The 17504-nt window shown below is 41.5% G+C and overlaps 1 protein-coding gene across 2 annotated transcripts in view; it reads left to right on the top strand.

The window, feature by feature from the left end:
• exoc6b (exocyst complex component 6B) overlaps window positions 1–17304 on the top strand; it is a 131297-nt gene extending 113993 nt beyond the window's left edge. For both annotated transcript variants that reach the window (XM_085153507.1, XM_085153508.1), the window contains 2 exons: window positions 9873–9985; window positions 13294–17304. In XM_085153507.1, coding sequence (XP_085009633.1) covers window positions 9873–9985; window positions 13294–13420 — 240 coding nt within the window. In that variant the 3' untranslated portion in view covers window positions 13421–17304. The remainder of the gene's footprint in view (window positions 1–9872; window positions 9986–13293) is intronic.
• Window positions 17305–17504: the final 200 nt, after the last annotated feature.

Below are 17504 nucleotides of genomic sequence, written 5' to 3'. Positions count from 1 at the left end.
CAAAAGCTCTGCTTCCTTTAGTTCTCAGCCTCGTAGCTGCACGGCCAGCAGACCCTGATCACATGACCTTGTGGAATTAGCAACAGTGTGACATGAGAGTAACCTCGAAGCGACGCTCTGAATAACTTGCAAACCTTCTAGTGAGTTTGCTTAAACAAATGAACGACGGATTTCAATAAATGTATGAATAACAATCTGCAGTTCAGAGTGAGACACAGTGGCACTTAACTTGGGAGTATTTCTTAAGTGACAAAAACCAGAGACAACCAGAGGAACATGAGGATCGGTGCAAGCGTCACCAACAGTCACCCCAAAGGTTTTTGATCATGTGCATTGCTACCATCTCGGATTGTGGGGTCCGTGGGTGCGCTTCCAAATTCTGCTCCACTTCTCACCTTTAACCCTAAAATCTGGTGCAGAGTGGAAGCAAAAAATATGGATTGTGTCAGGAAGAAAGCAAGGAGCTGAAGGATGACAGACAGCTGCTGTTGTTTTTCATGCTGAAGTTAAAAACTGCGTTCTCGGACAGGACGACCACCGTGATGGGCAGGTGTCGAGATGCTCCCTCATTATTTTCCGCCTCAAATAGCCAGCATGTCCTCGCCTCCTTTTTTCTCTTCTGTCTGACCTTAAACATACTTCGGACGCACAGACCTAACTGACAGGTGTGGGGGTGGTCTTTGTGTGCTGATGGTGACCTTTGAACTTTTAAGTGAAAAGAGGACTTAGCGATGAAGCTGGTGATGGACAGGTGTCAAAGGAAACAATTTAGCCTTGGAACAATTTGAAGCATTTTCTCTGCTTTGCTAACCTTTGACCTTTTAATCTGCTGAAAGTAAAATGTTAGATAACAAAAATCTTTCACTTTCTCCCACAAGCAGATAAGAGAGAGAGATTATATAGTGCTGTGAAAACGTAATTGGTTTGTTAATAATCAAATTGTTTTGGAAAGCTTAGTTTAATTTCACTAGCCACACTCAAGCCTACTTATTGCCTGTTCAATCAAGAAATTACTTAAGTAGAGCCTGTCTGATAAAGTGAAGCACGCTAAAAGATCGCAACACATCATGCCATGACCTAGAAAAACCAAAAGCCATTTTTAAGGCTTTGGTACTCCAATGGACCACAGTGAGAGAAATTATCCACAAATGGAGAAAACATGGAACAGTGGTGAACCTTCCCAGAAGTGACTGACCTACCAATATAAGGTCGGCATCACAATTCAACAATAAGAAAGAGTCTGGGCAAAAATGGCGTCCGTGGGAGAAAGCCTCTGCTAATTAAAAAGAACACAGAGGTCATCTCACATTTGCCAAAAAACATCTTGATGATCCAAAAGAATTTGACAAATATTCTGTGGACAAAAGAAAATTTGAGTCTAATCTAGTTTAATTCTAATGTAAAACCAACGCAGCATTTCACAGATTGAACATCATACCAACAGTCAAACATGGTGGTGGTACTGTGATGGTCTGGGGCTGCTTTGTTGAATCAGGATGACGTGCTGTATTTGATAAAACCATGAATTCTGCTCTGCACCAGAAAATCCTCAAGAAAAAGGTTCAACTATTAGTTTGTGTCCTGAAGCTCAAAGACACAAACTAATAGTTTAACCTTGGGTTATGCAGGAGGAACACACCAGCAAGTCCACCTCTGAAAGGCTCAAACAATTAAAATGAAGGAGAGGCCTAGTCCAAGACTAAAGTTTGACATCACAGTCATGCTCAAAAACCCTCTCTCTGAATTGAATGAAAAGTGGACCAAAATTCCTCACTGTGATGAGTCGAAGGAAAAAACAGTTATCACAAATGCTTGATTGCTGTTCTTGCTGCCAAGGGTGGCACAACCAGTCATTAGGTTTAGAGAGCAAGTAGGTTTGGATAACTGTTTCTCCTTTATGAATGTAAACATCATTTAAAAACTGCATTTTGTATTTACTTGGGTTATCTTTGTAGATTATTAAAATGTGTTTGATCTGAAACACGTGTGACAAATATGCAAAGAGATATGAAATCTGGAAGAGAGTAAATACTTTTTTCCAGCACTGTACGTGCAGCCTGGATGCTAATTCCACTTTATTCCTGTAACAGGGATCTCAACAGTGCCGCTCTTGCTTTTAACAGCACTTCACTGGGAATAAAGACAAGAGTGATTTCACATTGGGTGATTGACGCATGATGGATGAGGGCGGTAGATTTGGATTGTGGAGATGGACGGTGCCAAAAGGGCTGCTTTTCTTGATAAAAGCCTGGTGCACTTTCCCTGCTTTTAGCAACCTTTGACCTCTCGCCTGTCAAATTTTGAGGGGCACAGAGAGCTAATAGAGCTGTGAGACGAGTGTACAGGGAGAGGGAGTAAGAGCACTGGAGCTTAAAGAGCAAGGGATGAAAAGTTAGAAAGCGTTACTTATTATCCAAGATGGTGCATTTTTATTCATTTTCCTCTCCTGTGTAAAGATGAATGATACTAAGTTCACACCGCTGGGTCACAAATTTGTTTTCTTCATAGCCGAAACATTACATAATCACAACCTGTGTGTGTGTGTGTGTGTGTGTGTGTGTGTGTGTGTGTGTGTGTAAACATGATGAATTCTGGGTGACCCTGACGTTTGGCCATTAGCAACGGGAACACGGCAATTCCCCAACGGTCCCAAACAAATAAATCCTGCCCGCAGCCGGAATAACCATTAACAAGTCTGCTAAACACTGAAGAAGAGGAGGAGGGGGAAGAGGGGAGCGTAGACAAATCTGCGGATGGTGAGGGGAATCGAGGAAAGATGTAAACGGGGGAGTGTATGGGTCAAGTTAACTTGGGAGAAAGGGAGAAGGGAAAAGATGGGGATGGATGTGAGGAAGTTGAAGTAGCAAGTGAAAAGTTTGAGGAGGTAGAGAGGGCTGAAAGAAGGGGAGGAGAACACAGGGAGAGTGATGGGGAGAGTAAAAAGGTGGGTGAAGAATGGAAGTTGGGTTAAATGAGGAGGATGAAAGAGATGGAAGTGACAAAAGCTGGTGAGGACACGAAAAAGGAGGGATAACGAGGGAAAGAAAGGATGGAGGGCATGGAGTTTGTAGAAACAGATGAGAGAGAGAGAGAAAGGGGGAGGGGTGGAGACAGAGGGAGGGAAGGGGGTTTGTGGGTGAGGGATTACGAGAAGTAAAAGAAGCCCATTAGCGGAGAAGAAATGAGAGAAAACAAACAAGAAATGTGAGGGCAACACATCACTGTTATTCTGCCCACCCCCCAGAAGAATAAGAGGAAGCAATAATCTGTGTGTGTGTGAGGAGACAGCAGCGATAGCGTGGGGGAGGTCACAGCGAGGTGAGAGAGGGAGAGCGAGACGGAGAGAGAAGTTCAGCTAGAGGTGAAGCGAGAGACCTGCCGTTTTCTGTGTGTGTGTTTAGGGTGAATCAAGGGTCAGGTGTGTGTGTGTGTGTGTGTGTGTGTGAAGGACCTGCTGGCTCGCGTGTGGCTGGGTTTCGTTTTTTTTGTTTTTTTGACAGCCCACACTCCCCCACCCCCATACACACTTTTTTCTTTCTTTCTCCGTCTCTTTTCCATTTTCATCAGTCTTATCTGCCTCCTCCTCCGGCTGTCCTCCCTTCTTGTTGAACTTCTCCTACTGTTCGTGCCCTCCACTCCTCACTCCTGTGTCACCCCCCTAATCGATGTTTGGGTTAGACTGTTTTTTTTTTTCCTTGGTGCAAATTTGCAAAGAAAAGTGACGTATAAATAAAGTTTGTCATCCAAACTGAGGTTCACTCAAAAACTTTCCCTGCTGCCCTGATTTCTCCCTTTTCTTAATTTTTATCCCTTTTATCCCACATTACTACTCTTAATTTTACTCAGATCAGCACCTGAGGTACCAAAGTTGAAGACAAATAGCCGTAATTTTACGTGTGCACCCAAATGCTGCCCTTCCTCACATGAGATGTTTTGCCTAAAAAAAGTCACAGCTGTTAATGTTACGATGAAGCTAAAGGTTTGTTTTTGCAGCAGATTTTTATTCCATCCTGTCTGTGACGCTCCCCATACTAATTTTTTCTGTTGCATTTAAAAGAATATGAGTGGAAAACTAGCAGACTGAAGACAGTTTTACTTTTATAGCACCAGATAACAACAACTATAGTTGCCTCAAGGTGCTTTATATTTTAAGAAAAAGACACTAAAATAATAGAGAGAAAACCCCAACAGTAAGATGAGTCCCTATGAGCAAGCACTTGGTGATAGTAGGAAGGAAAAACTCCCCTTTAACAGGAAGAAACCTGAGGCTTGGGGAGGGTCTTTACCTTACAGTATACATTTGCCAACTAGCCCACAGTGTCATTGCTTTTAGGTCGATCCCTCATCATGTCAGGTTTCAAACACACCAACGTGCCTGCAGTAAAAACCCTGAACTCAAAGTTTGAAAGGTTGAAGGGACTTTGCTAACCAATGTGGGATCTTGTGTATGGTCTGTGGTCCTGTTCTTCTCTCCTTCCTAGTCTTTGTCCTCCTCACTGCTTTTTTCTTTCTCTTGTCCTCTGCAATCCTCATGCCTAACAGGAAATTTTGTGCAGGTTTATTTTCCTTTTATCTCTGATACAAAAAAGAAAGTGGGTGGGAGAAGAAAGCAAGAGATAAAGGAAGACTGATGCGCAGAGCGTGATTGCAGAGTGAAGACAGTGATTTGCTGTCAGATAAAATGAAAATCTCACGGATCTCAGCCAGCAGCTTATCCATCTATGGATGCATGGTGGCGTGTGTCTTCTTTGCTGTGTGTGTGTGTGGGGGGGGGGGCGTTACTTCCTGTAAACAGGCAGCTAAAGTATGTGTTTATCCCACATGCCTTTTACCTTGTATGTTCCTCAGAAACAAGTACAGATGTGCTGTGTCTTTGAGCACAAAGCTCATCCTCCAACACCTTCAACAATAACTTTGAACCCAAAAAAGCCTTTTAAACATCTGTGTTAAAGTGAAGAATAGTGTGCATGCGGTCCCCACAAATACAGACATACAAGCAGTGCAGACATACATACACAAAGCAAGGTGCGTGTGCACAAATAACTTCCTGCACACAAGTAGATGGAAACAGCCTGACAAACAATATTATATAATACTGAGACAGTTTATGTGAACACTGTGCACACACTTGTATCGGCACCTAATCATCAAATAATATTTGTGCTTTAACTGCCCTCACGTGTGTGTGTGTGTGTGTGTGTGTGTGTGTGTGTGTTTGTTTATATGGGAGGATTAGCAGGTCAAACCTCGGCCGTGCAAGGGTGAACTCGGGGACAAAGTAGAGAGAGCTGAGCGCAGAAGTGAAAAGGCCAGAGGGTGGAAGGAAAGGAGCAGAAAGCAGCGATAGGAGAAGTTGGGAGGGGGTCAAAGGAGGGAGGAAAGGAAGGGGGGAGTCCAACAGAATCGCTTGTCTTGCGAAGCCAGGTTGAACCATTTGAGAAAATATTTAGGATGTTTCCTGTTTTCAGGAATAACTCTGAAGAGGTGAAGTCAGGTAGAAGCCATGACCTTTAAACAAAAATACAGATAAAGATGCAGCTTCAAGGACTACTTTCACTTACTACACATATGACGTAAAATAATAATAATAATAATAATAATAATAACTTTTTTATGGCATTTTAAAAGCACAGTGACAAAGTGCTTCATATTTTGATAAAGTCTCACATTCTATGGCACAAAATAAAGGGGAACACTTAAAGAAAGGCTAATCAATAAAACAGATCAATCATATACCTGACAGGCTGTAGAAGAGAATAAATATTTATATTAAAACAATCAGTTTTGGTGGTTAGTTAGGCAACTCCTCCTGATCCAGTTAGTTTATAGCTGTTTAATAGCTCGGTGGCACACCCGGGCATGTTAAAGTTAAAGCAAAACTTCAATTTGTGCTCACAAAAATCACTATAATTTAATAATAATAATATAGCAAATGTGTTTCGCTTTAGTTTGTCAGGTTGGTCAAATTTGTCATCACAGCCCACCTCATGATGATTTGGTGTATTTCTTGATTCACTCTCAAGGTGTTTACACGATTGTGAGCTTCATAAAGTGCTGTCAGCTTTTCTGGTCTGTACTTCTAAAAACATATGCTCCATTTAAAAATAATTAGGAAAACAAAGTAATAATGAAACCGAAAGAAAAAAAGTGTTTTTAAATAATAAAAACTGAACTGAACCTGCTCTGGAAATAAAGGTGGCGTGAATTCAAAATAAGACAAAAGCAATTCTTAATTGGAAAGTAAATACACTGTAATAACTCAGTAATCCCACAGCAGTCTTCAAATTCTGGGTCTTTATGAAAGGAAACTTCCATGTGTCTAAAGCACGAGCGGCTGTGGCTCAGGAGGCAGAGAGGCTCGTCCAGTAATTGGAAAAGCACTGATTCAATCCAGTCCGTATGTTGAAGTGTCCTTGGCCAAGATAGTCTTAAGTCTGTGTGTCAAAGGTAAAGCCCTGTATGAATGCATGTGGAGTCGTGGCTTATGGTGGTCTGTAAGGCCATCTATTTTACTACTGACTGAAGCAGGCACTGTTCAGCTGGTCTTGTCTTTATTGGTTTGATTGTATGAGTTCAGTTCCCAGATAAAGAAGTAACTGAACACCCAGTAAATTCTTGTTTCATTTGGGCCGTTTTATCACATCGCAGAGATGTAGCAACTTGTTACATCATCCACTCACATTTTTGAGTCAGCAAGTTCATCGACAGCTCTGGTGTTAAATACTGTACAGACATGTCCAAGACTAGTCAGTGTTGTAATGTTTAGAAGTTGCTGACCACGAATGCTCTGCCGTTACATGAGTTATTTTATTAATGTACAACAGCAGTTACCTGTCGGTTCAAAGGTGTTACAACACCACCAGTCCCTTACCAGGGCCACGCCCCTTTCTTTCTCAGTCAGCGATGTTAAAGAACGAGTGGTGACGTAAATAGATGTCAGCAGCGCAGTGTGGTTCTACAGTACTGCTGTTAGCACTGTTTATAATAGCAACACAAGCTGCTAGCTAGTCTGACACGGTGCCGTTGCTGCACCGCAGCAGCCATCAATACTTAGGTGTGTTTGGATTGCGTGGGCAAGAATCTAAGTCCTACCTCTTCCTGACCACCTCCTCTTTGTCTGGGTGGACACCAAGGTGTTCCCAAACCAGCCCAGAGACATAAACTTTGCAGCATCTTGGGTCTGCTCCAGGGCTTTTTGTAGGACAGAGTCTGGAGAGATCCAGAGAGTTTGACAGCCTCGGGTTCTTTGATATCTTTCCTAAATCCACTGTCCTGCTGCAGGAGGCTGCTGCAGGAGGCTGCTGCAGGAGGCTGCTGCCATCGGGGATTGCATGGGGGGAAGGGTTCTAAGTCTCCAGCAGAGGTTCATGTCAAAAATAACAAACAGCAGCGCTATACGAAGTCACCGCACAGTTCAGTGGTACAAAACCAAGTTTCTAAGTGTGTGAAATCTAATGGAGTTAAACTCAGTGGAAGGCTGAAAGCACATCCATGACAGCTCGACGTTCTGATTATACAAACACAAAAATGCGTGTTGGATTGAATAAATAGTGTCTCTCTGACTTGAGTATAAAGAAGAATTAAGAAAAGATAAAGGACCCTCCAGGGAACTTGTAAAAATAATCCTATGTACAATAGGGACTAACTGGATGATTAACGATTCCATGCAGGAGTTTCTGTGAGGTGAAGCACAGTTTTCGTAAACGTCAGGACCATAGTTACAGATGTGAACGCTGAGAAAGCAGCAGTACAAGCCAGTGACTTTCACAGATTTTTCACTTCACTTAATTTCTCTCGTGTCCTCTGTCATCCGTTCTGTTTTCCCCGGTCGCCTGCCGGGGCACCTTCATCAGCTAACTCCGGTCTATCCCCTTCTCTTAGTCTTATCTATCCATCTTCATCTGCCCTTCCTTTACCCTCTCCCTCTTTCTGTAAGCGCTGTTATCCATTCCTCTCCATCTGTGTCTCCTTCCATCTTTACTCTCCCTCATTTTCTCTCCCCCTTTCCTCACATGTGGTTTTGCTCTCCATCTCTCTGTACTCCATTCCTCCACCTCCTCCTCTTCTTCTCTCATCCCTTGCTCACATATGGTTTCTCTCTCTGGATCTGTGTTTGGTGTTACCCAGAGTTCACTGGGGCTCCTGCTCATATGTGTGTGTGTTTTACAGACAGAGATAGAGAGACGGCGTGTGTGAATGTCTGCAGGCTTACGGGTCTGCCTGCCTGGGCCTGTTTCTCTCTCTCTCTCTCTCTCTCTCTCTCTCTCTCTGTGTGTGTGCGTGTGTGTGTGTGTGCGTGCGTGTGTGTGTGCGTGTGTGTGTTAGGTAGAGTTCAGCAGGGCAGCAGCAGGTTATGCAACTGTTTGAAATGTGGGCCATTCCAAAGAAGACTCAACCTCTCCAGCTTGTTGCTTTTCTTTCCTTTCCCTTGACCCGTTTGCCATTTACTTTCTTGGCTTTGTTGCTTTTATTTACCTAAATGTAAAAATGTCTCCATGTGGGGAACTTAAAGGTTTCTTGAGACGATTTGGTCATTTTTTAAGTGCTGAAAACATAAACATCCGCATTACGTTGGCACAAGCTGCAAGTGCCAGAACTTAATACTATTTCCTTTGGAGTTACCAGGACTTCACAAGTGGTTACTCATATAACATGCGGACTGATCTTCATCACAAGTGGCACTTGCAAGCAAGCATAATCTGACTAAAGCAGTAACCCACAAACAAATGTGCTTTTAATGTTCTTATTAATCACACTGAGTAATAACTCACAGTGCAGTCTGGACGCAAACAGCAACATCATGAGGTTTCCTGTGGCAACTAAAGGGAGCTGGTCGGCAGCGGGAATTTTTGACCATTTCTCTCTTGGTCTCTTCAGTTCATCACGGTTTTTGAGCAGTCTTCAGAGGGGTGTACTACCCAGCAAGACTAACGGGTTCACCGTCATCTGTGGGGTTCTAGGTTTTGTTGAACCAGAACAGAGGAGCTCCAAACATGATTTCACCAGCATGGTGGAATCATGGGATGAGGTTTTAATGTGCTAATGTGGAGTTAGTGCGCAGTGCTCTTTTTTAGTGTCACATATGTAGATTTTTTTTCACCAAATGTGAGATATAAAATGTGAAGGAGGCAGAAATTTTCTACTCAAAACTGTTTTCATAAGTTTTACAGCTTTTCTAATGTCTTAATAATCTTTAATCTTTACACTGACACCAAGGGGAATTTCACTGGTCCAACCCACTACTTTAAATGAAATCGACACCTCTGAGCTTTGTAAAGTTTTTGAAAGTTGCGATTGAGACGTGATCGCACCTGCCAGCCTTTATCAAGGAGAGCACAGTTGGTGTGATTTTTACAGCGAGCCGCACCTCTATTACTTACACTCCCAATCCTGTATTTCTGAGCATACCTTGTATCACTCATGTCTGATATACTAACCTAGTGGCATAGATGCGACAGCAAGGTCGTGATGAACGTGATTATCACTGCTGAGAGTGAGGGGGTGGTGTGGGGGTGCCTAGCTGAGCAAAGAAGGCCAGAAAAGCTGTGATAAATGTGGTTATGGAAGCGCCACACATCTGTTCACAAGACAAACTTTTGGCTCTGAATCCATCTGAGTACATCGTGGTTGTATAAAACACCACATATTTATCTTCAAAGTTGCTACAGGTTCATATTTCCCTGGTTTTTGAAGTGGGCGCCAGCTGTTACACAACATGTTGGTGGGTTAGTGAGTGAATCAGTGATCTGCTGGTGTTTCTTTCATCACTGCTCAATGGATAATTTATCATCTCCAAAATCTGAGATCTTCCTATGAGTAAAACAGAAACACTCCCTAAATCTCACGTTCTTCCTCTGACTTTTTTTTTCTAGTTACTGGATTTGTTCACCCAGTGGGATTGGTCAACCTACCTGGCTGATTACGGCAAACCCACCTGCAAATACCTGAGAGTCAACCCACACACTGCACTGGCACTGCTGGAGAAGTGAGTAGTGATTCATCATTCTGGGATTCACAAATTACTGTTAATCTATTTTTCTGTTGCCTCATTTTTTGGATGACTCAAATCCTTGTTTTGCCATTAACTGACCAAACAGTTTCTGATTCCAGCTTCTTAAATGTGAGGGTTTCCTTGTTTTCTCAGCTTTATACTACTGTTAATTTCATGTTAATTAATCTCACAAAAAAGTTGAAGCCCTCACTTTAAGTTTTATGAATTTTCATAAACTTCATTCTATTGATAAAACGTCAACATTTTGGTTAGTTCTCCCCCCCCCCCACACACATAAAAATTTAAACCCTGCCTGGCTCAAATTTGGCTGATTTCCTTATCAAGGTCTGCATCACATCCAGCATGTTTGCAGTTGTAGATCAGTGGAGGTCCCACTCTGAGCTTGAGCGCTTGTGATGTGTGCTGGATCCCCTTCAGTGTCCCAGCACAGTTTTATTTTAGTGGAGAGGATTAAGTTTCTTGGAGCCAAATCTGGATTGTGCCTCAGACAACTCCATGTTCTACAACAGTCTGATCCATTTGTTTATTTTATATATTTATTTTTTATTTTTTTGTAGTTCGCAAACCTAAAAGTGTCTAAAAAGAAAGAAAAATAATTTCTGACCCTGTACCCCCAACATTAGGCTTGGACATTTTGGACTCTTCCATTGACATTCATTTGTGGTATTTCATAGTGAAACCTAGTTCTCACAACCAGCCCTTGTCCTTGATATATAAGTATTAAAGTCACGTTGATTTTACACAGAAGTTGATGTTTGTCCGGTTACAGATGTACATGTGTTGGGAATGGGATCAGACAGCAGTGAAAGTTGCACAAGGAGATGACCTGGAAGGGCAAACTGTTGATTTTGCCCCCTTCCTGATTTCTTAGGCAGATGTTTTTGTTTGCATTTTTGTAACACTTACATTTTTCAGATCATCAAACAAATGTCAACATTAGGCAAAGATAACCCATTACAAAAATACAAAATGCAGTTTTTAAATGATGATTTCATATATTAAGGAAAAAATTCTATCCAGATCTACCTGACCCTGTTTGAATACGTCAACTTTGAGTACCCACATGTTTTGGAAAGCTGAGTTTAGTTTCACATACCCACGCCGAATTACTGCAAGAACTGTTGAATAGAGAAATCACTTAAATGTCAAATGTAAAGAAACAGCTGAAAAACAAAGTCATTGATGTCTGTTAGTCTGGAAAGGGATACAAAGCTACTTCAAGGCTTTGGGATTTCAGGGAATGATGGTGAACCTTCCCAAGAACACAATGACGACTCATCCATGAGATCACAAAAGAACCCAGAGCAACGTCTAAAGAACTGCATGATTCAACAATCAGAAAGAGCCTGGAGGAAAGTTCCAAAGAGAAAATCACTGCTGACCACAAAGAACATAAAGAGTCGTCTCACATTTGCCAAAAAACAAGACTTTTGAGAAAATATTCTGTGGACTGACGAGACAAACTTTTTGTAAGGTTTGAGTCCGGTTACATGTGGTGTAACACAGTATTTCATAAACAGACCATCATACCAGCAGTCATACATGGTGGTGGTACTGTGAAGGTCTGGGGCTGCTTCAGGACATTTTGCTGTAATTGATGGAACCACGATGTCTGCTCTGTACCAGAAAATCCTGAAGGAGAATGTCCAACCATCAGTTTGTGTCCTGAATCTCAGGCTCACGTGGGTTATGCAATAGAACAAGGATCCAAAACACATCAGCGAGTCCACCTCTGAAAGGCTCAAACAAAATGAAGAAGAGGCCCGGTCAAAGTTTGGACTTAAGTGAGATTTAGATGCTTTGCTGTGACTTAAAACAGGATGTTCATACAATTCTGCAATGAAGAGTGGACCAAAATTCCTCCACAGAGAAGAGACGCATTGACAATTAACACAAATGCTTGATTGTGCTGGCCCTGGCAGCAACAACTCTAGTCAGTTATTAGATTTAGGGGAACAATGACTTTCTCACAACCCATGTAGGTTTGGATAATGTTTTCCTTTAATAAACTAAATCATCATTTAAAATTGCATTTTGCATTTACTGTGGTTATCTTATCTAATGACCTGAAATATTCAAGTATGACAAACATGCAATATAAATTGGAAATGAGGAAGTGGGAAAATACAATGTATGTTAATGGATGGGTTTTGGGTTTGTGGGTTATGCAGAGCTCCTTTAATGAGAAAGCCAACTTCAGATCAGTGGAAATCCAGCAGCATTCCTACATCAAATCTCATTGAACTTTTGAACTTCATCCACCTTTTCCTCCATCTGCTCTTTTCTGTCTCCTGTCCTCCTTCATGTTCTTGACAGGTTGTTTAAGCCGTGAGTATCGTGTGTGTGTGTGTGTGTGTGTGTGTGTGTGTGTGTGTGTGTGTGTGTGATGCTTGTTTGAGGCATGTACTTACACCAAGACCAGTACTCAGGTTTACTAAAGCTGTTTGCACACACCCTTTTTTAAAAGGAAGAAGGTAATCTCACCTTCCGTATTACTCACTCTCACACATCCTGAGAACATAAACTCATGTCGTGATGATACTGATGTTTATCGCCATGGCTGTTAACCATAGGATGTTATCGCTACAACACCACCCGCATCCTGTATCTGTGTACCATCAGTGTAGGGCCTGATCATAGAGCCCGAGCTGATATGAAAATAGGGAAGATAACCACACAGACAACCTGCATGAACTCAAAAAGTTATAATCTGACTTTGTGGATCACCGCCTCTAAAAGCTTTCACACAGAAACCTGAAAGTAAATACACACTTTTAAGACTTGAGGCAAGAAACAAAAAACAAATGGTCATACACACGCACAAACATGTTCTCATTCATTGTGCGGCAGAGCACCTTAATTAGGGACAGCCTTTTCTCTTCAGATAGCCAGGCCTGGTGGTCTCTCTTTGCCCATGAGGAAGCACCCTACTGGGGTTAGTCTGGTCTGCTGGGCCCCCGAACTTGGACCTGGAGGTCCGTAACGCTCCAGTGTTCAGCTAAAAAATACAAAAAAAAATACATGCTGAGATACACATGTGACAATGAAGGTTTTTTCTTCTCAAATAGGCGACCTTAGCAGGGATGTGTGCTTGTTCTGAGCATGCTCGTAAACCTGTGTTTTCCTGATTACATGAAATGAACAGCCCAGTGAATATTGATCCTCTTTTGTCCCTGATTGATTTCTTTAAAATCTTTTTTATTTCTGCTTTGCTCTTCTTTCCTCTCTGTTTATCTCTCCCCCCCAACCCCCAACCCACCCACCCACAATCCCATCTCCAGGATGAAGGAGACGAGCAGGAAGAACAACGTCTTCGCCCAGTTCAGGAAGACTGATAGAGACAGGCAGAAGCTCATCGACACCATCATCAAGCAGCTACGCAACCTCATCGCGCAGCACCACACCTAAAGCAAGCCACACAATTGGCCAACAACCCCACGAGGCTGGTGTATGCACCTTAAGTTTAAAAAAAAAAAAAAAACTTCAAAAAGCAACAACAAATTAGGCAGTCTAAAACTGGAAAAAGCACACTGGATGATAAGCTTGCAGTAGTGTTAGTGGTTACATTTTGGCTGAAGACAACCATGTAAGAAACTGTCCAGAGTAGCATGTTAGCTGGAATGACATCCTTTTAAAAGCAATGTAGTACATCCTGAAAGTTCAGTTTTAATCCAGCCATCTGGATCTGGTTAGATAACCATACAGGCTTCTCAAAATGTAATTCCGTGTCCACACGTCCTACCGACTTATAAACAGAAGTCTGGTGCCATGTTATATTTTTCTTTAGTACAGAAAAAGATCAAAACAAACTCATCTTTCTAACACTGTTTACTCGTCTATTAGAGCCATTTGCAATAAATGGCAGAAACCTGCTGAGCCTTGTGTTTTTTAAAGTTCAATAATATTTCCCACTGATTTCCACCAATGATCGTCTCAGTAGTCTTTAGTTACCAAACGATAGATTAATAGATTGTTGGTTTTGGTCTTTCATGGTATTCGTTGATGAGGAGGAAATCTAGAAGCCCGTCAGCTATTACCTGACGATTTTGGCTTCAAGCTTAATGTTTTTGGGACTTCTGTTGTAGCTCTTTGATATCTGGGCTTCATGTTCTCTGCCCCAGGCATTGTTTGCAGTCCAACAATTAAGGCTTAATTGTCTTCAGACTGTTTGGTCAGTAGAAACAGAAACCAGAAAACGTCAATCCATCTATTTTCTGCAGCTTATCCAGAATCGGTCATGTGGGCTGCGGTCTAAGCAGAGACACCCAGACCTCCCTCTCCCCAGCCAGCTCCTCCAGCTCTTCTTGGCGGACACTTCCGTGTTCCCAAGCTGAGAGACAAACTCTCCCTCCTATCAGATAGCTCAACCATCTCAACTGGCTCCTTTCATTGTACAGGAGTGTAGTTGAATGACCGAGCTCCTCAATCTGTCTCTAAGGGAGAGCGCAGACAGCCTTTGGAAGGGAGCTCATTTCTGCACGATTGCCTCCTTTCTGACATTTTCCGCAGCTCAAGGCAGCAGATGAAGCTAGGAATAGAGACTGAACAGTAAATTGACAGCTTTGATTTTACAGTTTCAGAAAAGTTATGGTACCGATATCTTAACACAAAGTATATTTACAAGTTTGTTTTCTGGCTCTGTAACCCCAGTTACAGAGAACTAGTGTATTTTCTTTGGCTCTGCCTTAAACCTCACGATGTTCAAGAAAAAATCTACATCATCACCAACTTCTGCCTTTAACTGATGTTCTTCAGCCTGGAAGGATTCTGACTTTGGTCTCTTTAGGAGAACAAGTGATAATGAAATTGATCATTTCTTTTTTATCATGCAGCTAAAAGGAAAAAAATGTAACATTACAAATAATTCTACACATGCTGTTATCCACTGCTCTCAGATCAAATGCTCTCCGTCATCTTTGAAGCTTGAAAAATACGTTTCTAGTAGCTGGATGGTTGCTATCGATCCATTTGTGGGTCTGCTTAGTGGGAATGAGAGTTAATTTTGGCTTAAAAGTTTTGTGAGGGAATTGTGTACAAGAAACGTTGAAGCAGGTTGTATTTTTGTGCTCAATTCCCATTTTCCCCTTCAGTCCTTCTCAGACTGAGCCGGGCCGGTTAAGCCACCCATCCTCACCCGGCCTTTGATGTCTTCCGCATCACTCTCCATCACTGTGGCGTGATAACAACGCATTGAATGTACATCACAGAGGGTCGCCTCCCATGGCTGAATGTCTTTCTGTTTTTTTAAGGTTGTGAAAAAGCTGGAAAAGCACTGAAAACAAAAACAAGATATTAGTGAAAATGAACAGAATGTTACTGCCTTTATCTTCTAACAAAAGGGGGGATATTGGCGCAGCTTGGTAACCCATTTCCCCTCTTAGTATATACAACCTGCAGACACTTGAAACTTGATTTGGCAACCTTATTTCCTTTGGTAGCACAGTGCATGTTGGGGGATTTAAAGGTGTGTGTGTGCGTGTGTGTGTGTGAGTGAGTGATGGTGGTGGGGTCTCCCAACATGGCAACCCATTCCCTCTACCTTTTAAGTGAAACTTGATTTGGAATGGAAGGGACATGGCTTGGGTGTTTTCTTTGTTGTAATGTATTACAAAAACTAGGTCTCAACAAAGGGTGGGGGGGGGGTAATGCTTCAACATTGCAACTTGCTATAAAACGTGTAGTTTGCTTGCCACGTGGTTTGGAAAGATTTGTATATAAACCGCTGTAGACAGATGTGTGTCTTCCATGAACATGCCAAGCTCTGTGTGTGAGTGTGTGCAGTGCGGCTACTTTTACACACAAGCTTAAATAATTGAAGCACAATACTTAATTCCTTTCACACTAGATCGTCTTTGAAACTAACGGTCTTTTCACTCTTTGTATAACTTTTCTTTGTTGAACTCGGGTGCAATAATGACATTGGAAGAAACTGCAGCAGGTGTGTGTGCGTTAATCATATAGGGATTATACATAGGGATTTATAAAGGGAATGCTAACCTGGTGTGGGTGGGTGTCTGAAGGGAAAAAGTGTCTTCCTTCCCATGCTCATGAGTATGTTGTTTCTCTTGTGCATGGCAGCACTGTGCTTTTTTTTTTAATACTTTTTTTTTTTTTTTTTTTTTTTTAGGTTTTTTGATTCATTATTAGCTGTGTATCTTTTTTTTGGGGGGGGGGGGGGGGTGTTTTTGTTGTTGTTGTTTGTTTGTTTTTTTAGAAAGGGAACGAGGCCGTCGTTATTGAATGTGCCTTTTGCTGTATTTTGTTGTTTTTCCTGCCAGTAAAGCAGCCGTCCTCAGCTGTGGTGATTGGACTCTGGAAACACTTCATTCTTCACAAAAAAAAAATTAACTAAAAATCTGCAAAATTTCCTTTTATTTTCCAGGCTGCGTTTGCTCTGCTTTCTTTTCTGCTATATTATTTATGATGCTGTTTTGAAGCTTTTATGTTAATACCCTGGACTTGCACAGTTTATGACTGCTTTGCATTTTCTAAACAACTGAAGGCTATTTTCTTTTATTTAAGACAGCTGGGCATCTACTACATTCACAAAAACTACCTTTATTATAAAAAAGATTTTCTCACAGCTATAAGAGATCTGCAAAACAGTTCTCAGTATTCCTAATGTAATTGTAATAGACTGTATGTAAAAGATGGACATTGACACTGTGGTACCACCTCTTGATTTTGGACTAAGCATTTGAAAGCATTAAAAATTTAGTTGCTACTATGTTGGGTTTTTTGTAGTCACATAGCTCTTTTTTTTTTTCCCCAGTTACTAGGTGGAGTGCTAAACTAACAGCTAATGCTAGCCAGCATTAGACAAAGAGATAAATAATGCTAAATAACAGAGTAATAAAAGGCTTCACTCAAACTTCCAGGAAATGTTACAGCACACAGCAGGTCATAAAATATATGTCAGATAATTTCATTAAAAATACATCAGAAAGTACAAACACTGTGGAGAGGTGCAGTTTAGTCATTCAGATTAGCTGAGGTCAAGCCTAGCTAATCAAAGTATGATGGTCAATTTATATTGTTTACTTTAAGACATAATAAATACATTTTTGTGTTAGTGCCACTGTCCCCGTTTTAATTTACTAAAAACTGTATCGGTATCCAGAGTCCACGCACTGCAGATGTTGTTGCTAATTTGTTTTTTTGTAAAGCAGATGTTGTTATTGAGACACTGTACACGCTGTTGTATTAAACCACTAATGAATGAAACAAAATACTAATACAATTATGACAAATGCCAACAGATGAATATGGAATAAATGAAAAACTGTTGAACATTTTGTTTGCTCAAGTTTCTTTTGTCGCTTGAAGCTACATAATCATTTACCCCTTAGATGTAAAAAGGCTGATGGGGGTATTACAATGCAACAATCTCCGACTCTACAGGCTTTTCGGACGAACTTCCAGGACAAAGCCTCTTTTGAAAAAGGAATGCAAATCTTAAGCTCTGCTGCCAAGTTTCATCTGAACAGACCAC

This window comes from Neolamprologus multifasciatus, chromosome 3, assembly GCF_963576455.1.
Source record: "Neolamprologus multifasciatus chromosome 3, fNeoMul1.2, whole genome shotgun sequence".
Classification (NCBI taxonomy): domain Eukaryota; kingdom Metazoa; phylum Chordata; class Actinopteri; order Cichliformes; family Cichlidae; genus Neolamprologus; species Neolamprologus multifasciatus.
Note: the sequence above shows the minus strand (reverse complement) of the source record. Positions and strands in the feature narration are given on the sequence as shown.